The following is a 9,018-nucleotide window of genomic DNA, read 5'->3' as shown; positions in this document are numbered from 1 at the left end:
ATATTTAACTCGTTATTTAATTATATATTTATAAATTTAATGTATTTGATTTAAAATAATATGTTTTTTTATTAAATTAATTTTAAATATTAATAAATTAATTAAATTAAAAAATATTAAAAATAAATTATATGAATATATTATTTTCAATAAGTTATTTTAATATATAAATTTAAAAATTAATTAAAATAAAAAATATGCAGTATAGTTAGGTATGAATATTTTTGTAGCAATTATAAAAGTAAAAAATATATAATATTGTTAAACTAAGCCCAAAGAGGTTAATGGGTCGGATCCGGATTAGGGCGAAAACAGAATCCTGAAAATTTGGATGGGTAGAGGAGAACCAATAGATAGATAGATATACACGCTTCTGTACACCTAACCTAATTCTTTCACATTCTCTCTCTACAACACTCTTCATCATCTTCTCCGGCGCCTCCATAACTTCTCTCTCTATCTTTCGTTTCAAAGATCTTCATCGCTCTCAGGTACTTGTCTCTCTCTTCTATACGCTGATTCGTATATCTGTTGTCTTAGCTGTGTTATGTTGCTTTCTGAATCCCTTGCAAGTTTTCGGTGTTTTTTTGCTGATAAAAGATCAAAACTCATTTGATTCTATCTTTTAACTGCAATGAGTGAACGGTTTATCATTGTTTTAGATTTTGATTATCTATTTCTGGAGGATGTTTATGTATTAGAGGTTTTCTAGATCGGTTATTGTATGTCCTGTTTCGTTAACTTGTATTCTCTTTGGTTTAATCGATTGATTGCGCTGGAAATTATGAAGCTTATCCGTTGGAGACTTTTTGATCTGTGTTTGTGGAGTTTTGGCTGTGGATTTGATAAGATTATTTCGCTTCACTATCATTTAAACTGGTGAAAAGAATCGCCTTTTTCTTTGAATGATGCATTTTTTCAGTTTTGTTCATTGTATCATTGTATGGTTTCTATATGGATAGTATCATTGCCCTAGACGATACCATTCTGTAGGACCTAAGAAAAGCTTTCTCCCATTCTACTATGTATGGCTTTCTTTAACTGAAAATCACATATCTCTTGTAGGATATGAAAGAATATTTGCTAATGTATAACATGTTTCCTCTTGCAGAAAATGGCTGGTTCTGCTCCTGAAGGTTCCCAGTTTGATCACAAGCAGTTTGATGCCAAAATGAATGATTTGTAAGTTTTAATCTTATGTTTTGTATATGACCTAGCAGAAGAATACTTTTATTTTTCTCATATTTATTGTCAACTCTTTTTTTCTCTTATGTTTACTTGTTTACTACAGTACATTGATTTTCGGTAATTGATGGTTGCAGGATGGGAGAGGAGTTCTTCACATCATATGATGAGGTCTACGAAAGCTTTGATTCCATGGGCTTACAAGAAAATCTTCTGAGGGGAATTTATGCTTATGGTGCAAACCTTTATTAATCTGATAATAATATTGCAGTTCTTTTTGAATTATTTAGTGATGGGCTATAGCAGTGCTCAACATGAGGATTCTTTTTTTTTTCCTGTTTAAATTATTCTACAATTCCAGTTGACGGTATTGTTAAAATGTTCACTAGCTGATGAATTTTGATTTCCTTGAAGGTTTTGAGAAGCCATCTGCAATTCAGCAGAGGGGAATTGTTCCATTCTGCCAAAAGCTTGATGTGATTCAACAGGCTCAATCTGGAACTGGAAAAACTGCAACTTTCTGCTCTGGGATTCTTCAGCAGCTCGATTATGGGCATCTTGAATGCCAAGCCTTAGTCCTTGCTCCTACTCGTGAGCTTGCACAACAAATAGAGAAGGTTATGCGTGCACTCGGTGACTATCTCGGTGTTAAGGTTCATGCCTGTGTGGGTGGTACTAGTGTTCGCGAGGATCAACGCATTCTTCAGAGCGGAGTTCATGTTGTTGTCGGAACACCTGGTCGTGTATTCGACATGCTTAGGAGGCAATCTCTCCGCGCTGATCAAATCAAGATGTTTGTGCTGGACGAGGCTGATGAAATGCTTTCTAGAGGATTCAAGGATCAGGTCATTTTTCACTCATTTTTATTTACAAGTATGTTTCCCTATATGATGACGAACATAAGATATACATAATTGTTTTCAAGTATGGCGGTTAATGGTTCTACCTAGCCAGAAACCGCCAACAAATTAATAGATACAAATCTAGTTATGTTTTGGAGTATGAAAGGTGTACTTAGGTCAATACAGTATTTAGCCCTCGTAGAAACATAATTAACTAGTATGTTTATTTCCAAATGCTTTTATATGTTGATCTTGGCTAGTCTAAATTCATACTCAATTTCTGATGATCTTATAATCCCTTCAGATTTACGATATCTTCCAGCTGTTGCCACCTAAGATCCAGGTGGGAGTGTTTTCTGCTACTATGCCACCAGAGGCTCTGGAAATAACAAGGAAGTTCATGAACAAACCAGTAAGGATCCTTGTGAAACGTGACGAACTTACTCTGGAAGGTATCAAGCAGTTCTACATAATGGTGGACAAGGAAGAATGGAAGCTGGAGACTCTGTGCGATCTGTATGAAACCCTAGCCATAACCCAGAGCGTTATCTTTGTCAACACTCGACGAAAGGTGGACTGGCTTACAGACAAGATGCGTGGCCGAGACCACACAGTCTCAGCCACCCACGGTGACATGGACCAGAACACCCGTGACATCATCATGCGCGAATTCCGATCCGGTTCTTCTCGTGTTCTCATCACCACCGATCTGTTGGCCCGTGGTATTGATGTTCAGCAGGTGTCTCTTGTTATCAACTTTGACCTCCCAACTCAGCCTGAGAATTACCTTCACAGAATCGGTCGAAGTGGAAGGTTTGGGAGGAAGGGTGTGGCGATCAACTTCTTGACGAAAGAAGATGAGAGAATGATTGCGGATATTCAGAAGTTTTATAATGTGACGGTTGAAGAGCTTCCCGCCAATGTTGCTGATCTCCTCTAAATTCTAAGGGAGTTTTTGAAGATTCTATAACATGTTTATTACTAATGTGTTTTTTTGAAGTTATTATCTTTTGTTCTTTCTATTTTTCAGTTAGGGGCTTTTGTTGCCTAAATTAAACCACCGTTTACTGTTAGATTTTGTCTACACTAATTTCAGATTGGATTAGGAAACATTAATGTTGCAATTTTTTTGTTGGTTTTTATTTTAGTGTTTGTGTTTTAAGACTATTTTATTTTCTTTCAATTCATTTGTAGTATTTTAATGGTTTTTACCTTGTTCTTCTTCTTCTGTATTAGAATCTAATACATTTGGAACACTGGATTGCAGGTCAATTTTTTGGAGAAACCCTATACCTAAATATTTTACAGTTTATTAATTTTATTATCTAGATTGAATTTAAAAACTGTTTTTAGTAAGCCATCTATCTAATTTGTTTATTTTTTTGTAATTTATTATCAAAATATATATTTTTTTATTAGATGTTGCAATTCAACAATTGTAGGCAGAATCATATAAAGTAATAGTTTAATAGAAAAGATCATACAAGGTAATTCTAAAAATAGACTAGGAATATCACATATAAGATATGAGATATGTTAAAGATTTGAGTATAAAAACATATAGTCTCAAATGTATAAATTGAAACATGGTAGACACGAATAATTGAGACTTTGACAATTTACAACATTGAAAACTTTGGTCACAACTTTAAACAATTTACAACATTGAAAACTTTGGATACTAACCTTAAATCCAGGAGCTTCTAAAAATATCATATTTTGTTATTTTTTTTTTATTTTTTTTTAAAAAATTATGATATATCTACTCGTTAACTTATACTAACCGATTTTAGTTGATTTTCACACTCTCATTCTTTTACTTTTGTAAAAATAATGGATAAATGAAATGAGTTTTTCTTTTCAGTATTATTCAAATAAAATTCATATTTAAATCATTTTTTTATTGTTTTCTATAAAGTGGATTATGTGAATTCTATAGTGAGGTTAGGTAAATCTGTAAATATAAGGATGTCATTGGTTCTGTTGAATTAAAGTATTAATATAAATCAAAGGTAGTAAGTAATATGAGTAAAAAAAGGTTTGAAATATTCAATTTTTGTATTAGATGAGTTGTCATGAATTTGACTTTTAATAATATAATATTATCCCTACTATTAAATAAAGTAAAAATGAAATTAAAATAAAAAAAGATACACAGTTTAAAAGCATTAATAATTAGTAAATAAAAAAATATAACTTTTGAAAAAACAAGAAAAAAATGAGCAAATTGATTGAAGAATTTCATTGCTATGCATATTTCAATTTTATTTTTAAGTTTTAAAAACTATCACGTTTCTTAGAAATTATGATACATTTTAATTTAAGACATTATAAGTGATAATTGACTCGTATATAAGTCTTATGAGCTACCGAATCATTTCAACTGAATTTGAGCAATTTCAAGAATCCTTATTCAAACACTTATAGCCTCATAAGAATCTCAAACTAAGGTTTTAAGATAATATTAACTCACATCAATTTTTTTTCTCGGAATTTTGGTATTTGTAAGGCATATTTTAATAATTCTCATTTTTTTTTAATTTATAAAGTTAGTACACCTACTACTAACCCAACTTAAAAGGGAATCTAAATTTAATTTTTGGTATCTTAGACATGGTTCAATATTATAATTATGGGATAATGAAATTTAGTAAAATAATTGGAGTGAAAATGAACATATCAATGAGGTTAAACTCGGGTGAAAAATCATGTCGAATTTGTGTTGACGGGTTCAGATTAACCGATTGAACTATACTAACTCAAACCTTAACATGTGTAGTAATTTATATCAAAATTTATAACATAACCTAATATATTAATTTTAATTAATCCAATTGAACTGACTAACTTAATTTAACCCGATATAATTAATACAATGTCTCTTTATTTCAAATTAACATCAACCCAAAAGAAACCATACATTCAACGATGTACTTTAAGTCGTTTAGTCGATCCAATTTTAACCGGTTTATTAATCAGTTTAAACGAGTCAACCCAAACCCAAAAATACATAACCCAGTTTATTTATTCTTTTAATATTGGATTCAGATTGTATTTTTATGTCGAGTCAGAAATTGACTGCCTTAGATTAAACCCTATTTTTAAAACAAATCACGTCTCTTTATTTCAAATTAACATCGAACGAAAAGGAACCAAAAGAAACTAGGTTAAACAAGTCTACTTTGTTTTATTAAGCCGATCCAATTTTAACCGTTTTTAACCGGGTTAATTGGGGGTTGTCTCAACCCTAAAAATACATAACTTAAACTTAATTTGTGAATTCGTTTCGAGTCAGAAATTGGATGCTCTACATTAAACCCTAGTTTTAAAACAATTAAATAAAAATTAATATGATGAGATTAAAAAAGGCAAAGCTAATTATAGCTAAGTTTGAGAAAAATAATGAAAACAAAAAATTAGGGACAAGGTTATCTTAAGACATACATAACCTTCTTCTATAGAACAGTTAAGTGAGAGAGAGATAGAGAGAGAGAGAGAATAGGCGAGGGAGAATCAGCGGAGACCCCGCCCTCTTCCCTGGACAGCGATTGTTGCAAGAAAAACAAAAGAGAGGGGTGGAAAAAGACTTTCTTTTTCTTTTCCTTTTCACTTTCCATAGAGAGAAGAAATGTGGGAATCGATCTGCCTGACGGTGGCGGCCACCGCCGGCAACAACATCGGAAAAGTCCTCCAGAAGAAGGGCACCATCATCCTCCCTCCTCTCTCTTTCAAGCTCAAGGTATCTAATTCCGAATCAATTTTGTACAGGCGAAACCCTCATCGAGAATTTAGCTGATATTAATTTGATAAATCATCACTTATATATATATATATATATATATCTATATGTTGACTGATATGGAATCATGAATCGGGTTGCTGTTGAATTTTGATTCTGATTCTGATTTCGATTTGGATGCATGATGAACCCTTATTTTGTGAATGATTTCAGGTCATTAGGGCGTATATTTTCAACAAACTATGGTTTGCAGGTTTCATTATGGATATTTTTGGGGCATTATTGATGTTGCAAGCATTATCTCAAGCTCCTGTAAGTTGTGCATCCATTTTGCACCAAATTACAGTGTCATTATTATATTTCTTTACTAATAAGTAATAACTATGGCATCGTCTTCATGAACTTTCAGGTATCTGTCATTCAACCGGTTTCTGGTTGTGGACTCGCAGTTCTTTCAGTTTTTTCCCATTTTTATTTGAAGGAAACCATGAATACCATTGACTGGATTGGTATAGCCTTAGCTGGTATTGGCACCATAGGTACAGTGTTTCTTACATATTACTCTTGAAAGCATACCTTATGATAAATGAATTTATGAAAATTCTGTTGTATTTCAAGATAGCACTTCATTTCTTCATGTCAAACTAGGATATTTCTTTCTTTAACTCAGTCTCTATGCATAGGTCAAGTCCTTGGGAAGGACCTATTTTTGTTCAATCCTGTCTTCTTCAACAAAAGAGAAACCCAATCACCATTATTTCTTGTATTAGGTCAAATCTTAGAAACCCTAGTCTTTTTTAAGCAACACAAATTATTTCACTCGTCTTGTTTCTTCAAATTATTACAAAACTTGGGCGTTGGGATGTTGTGCAACAAAACTTAAATCCATATTTCTTTTGATGACATAATCTTTGTTTATGAAGGAAGGGATAACTGACGATTGCTGAAAACTTTGGTGTTGCAGGGGTTGGGGCGGGAGGAGAAGAGCAAAAGAGTGCTCCAGTTTCGATTTTCCATTTGCCTTTGCTGGCTTGTATCGTCGTGTTCTTGTTTGTCGGTATTCTATCCTCTGCATCATTGTTTTTCTATTTAGCTAGTTGACATGTTATGATTCAAAAAAAATACTGATTTTTACTAGTTTTTACGTTTATGTTACATTTAAGTTGAATCTCAATTTGCTTTATGTTGTTTCTAAACTTTTCTTGGCATATGAAAAATCATTGCTTTATGAATCTTATAAGAATTTGAGTGTTTCAGAATTCTTCTGAATACAGGTATTACTAAACGGATGGTTGCATATATATAGACGTCAACGAAGAGAACAGGAGCTGGTATATTTCTGCTTCTGCTGTTTGTGATATTTTATTTTATTAACATTGGCCTTATATATACATATTCTTTTGCATACAGATGCAGTCTGAAGTGACTGAAGAAATTATATATGGCTTGGAATCTGGCATTTTATTTGGGTACAGTTCTTTCCTTTTAATTACCATTTTACGGGTTTAAAGTCTGCCCTTTCCCAATCGTATTTGTAATCTAAAGGCTTGTTTAAATAACCAAGTGGCTATTGTCAAATAACCTTGTTCTAATGATTATTTGAGTAAAAATTCATCTAGGATATTTTTGATTATGGGTTATTTCCAAATAACTTTGTTCGTTATAGCTTATTGAAAAAGCCAGTTATTTGGGTAAATAATATAGGGGTATAAAAATAAATGTGATTGAGGAGGGGATTGATAATTGGATGGTGGATTATTTGAAATTAATCCAAAAATGTTGAGAAGTAAAGAGAGGTTATTTTAGTATGATTAATTGTTGAGTAGATGTGTGTTCTTATACACGAATGTTCTGCATCAATTTTCTTTTGCAAGTACAGGATGGCGGCTGTAATTTCGAAGATGGGATTTCTTTTTGTTGAGCAAGGATTCTCGAAATTGTTGATTCCCATTTGCATTTCAATCAGTATATGCTGTAGTGGTACTGGATTCGTATACCAGGTATTTCGACAAACCTCTGGTTGTTCCCATCAGATGAAAGTAATTGATTTATAATAATAAAAATTAATGTATCGTGTCAGACAAGGGGCTTGAAGCACGGGAGAGCAATCGTAGTTTCTACATGTGCGGCTGTGGCATCAATTATGACTGGAGTACTCGCCGGTATGTTTGTACTAGGTGAACAATTACCGTCTTCTCCTGTCCCATGCTCATTGCTTCTGCTTGGATGGTAAGTTTTTTTTTTCTTCCTTCTCTCGAGGAAATGAAAGATGGATTTTTAGATTGAAAAATGATGTGCAGGTTCTTTATTATCACGGGTGTGATTTTATTGGTGTTATCGTCGAAGCTGGTACCCTACTTACCTAGGGTTTTAAGGCGGTTAGTGCAAAATGGGAGTGAGAGGAATTTCGGAGGTGGTAGAAGTAGACCAGGATCTGTACATGCTTCTCGCGATTCAAGTCCAAGTGCCATTATTCACACAACAACATTACACCATTTGATGGCATCTCCATCATCAAAAGAGAAAGCTTAATATCAGATCAAAGGTGTTGAATTTTTATTTTTATTTTTGGTTCAATGGATTTGTTTTGATTCATAATACTTAGCAGTTGCTGAAGACTTTTTTTAATAGCTATGTTTGCTTTATTAGAGATTATAGAGTTGGAACTCTACTCTGTATATATCAAAGAAGAATATTAATTTCTGTGTCATTGTGTTTTCATAGACTATTTTGGATGGTTAAGTTATATGTTGTGTGATTTAATATTAAATGCATAAATTTATGGGTATTTTAAAATTGAGATTTTTTTTAAAATTTTCAATACATTTATATGAATGATACATCATTTATAAACAATAGTAGTTTTAAATTAGTTATTAGTATGTTATATCTATATCTTATACTTTACTTAAAATTTCGGTATGCAAAATATGTTAATTTTTACCTTACTTTGATTTTGATATACCTTAATTTTGGTACACAAAAAATTCATACATTTACTTTATCTTAATTTCGGTATACCTTAATTTTGGTACGGTATCGGTAATATTATTTTGATACCTAGAAAACATATTAACTTTAAAAAAATCAATCATATCGGTAAGTTAGAGATTCCATATATTGAATAATATTTCGGTATAATTATATTTTAATATTATTCAAAAATTATATTTCTATAATTAAATTAATATCAAATTTATTTTAATTATTTTCTTATAAGTATTATAGGTTATAATTTATCTTAATTAGATT

The 9,018-nt window shown here is 31.9% G+C and overlaps 2 protein-coding genes across 2 annotated transcripts; both read left to right on the top strand.

The window, feature by feature from the left end:
* Positions 1-381: 381 nt before the first annotated feature.
* On the top strand, positions 382-3,194 carry LOC124925406 (eukaryotic initiation factor 4A-2-like). Its single transcript, XM_047465398.1, has 5 exons — positions 382-491; positions 1,112-1,182; positions 1,323-1,420; positions 1,600-2,030; positions 2,332-3,194. Exons 2-5 carry the CDS (start codon positions 1,115-1,117, stop codon positions 2,965-2,967), a joined length of 1,233 nt encoding a protein of 410 aa, XP_047321354.1. The 5' UTR covers positions 382-491; positions 1,112-1,114; the 3' UTR covers positions 2,968-3,194.
* Positions 3,195-5,500: 2,306 nt separating this feature from the next.
* LOC124925962 (probable magnesium transporter NIPA9) lies at positions 5,501-8,476 on the top strand. Its single transcript, XM_047466111.1, has 9 exons — positions 5,501-5,766; positions 5,980-6,078; positions 6,176-6,305; positions 6,731-6,819; positions 7,041-7,097; positions 7,177-7,235; positions 7,646-7,766; positions 7,847-7,995; positions 8,067-8,476. Exons 1-9 carry the CDS (start codon positions 5,656-5,658, stop codon positions 8,296-8,298), a joined length of 1,047 nt encoding a protein of 348 aa, XP_047322067.1. The 5' UTR covers positions 5,501-5,655; the 3' UTR covers positions 8,299-8,476.
* The last annotated feature ends 542 nt before the right edge of the window (positions 8,477-9,018 follow it).

This window comes from Impatiens glandulifera, chromosome 2 (genome assembly GCF_907164915.1).
Source record: "Impatiens glandulifera chromosome 2, dImpGla2.1, whole genome shotgun sequence".
Lineage (NCBI taxonomy): Eukaryota > Viridiplantae > Streptophyta > Magnoliopsida > Ericales > Balsaminaceae > Impatiens > Impatiens glandulifera.
This window is presented reverse-complemented; position numbering and strand designations above follow the sequence as displayed.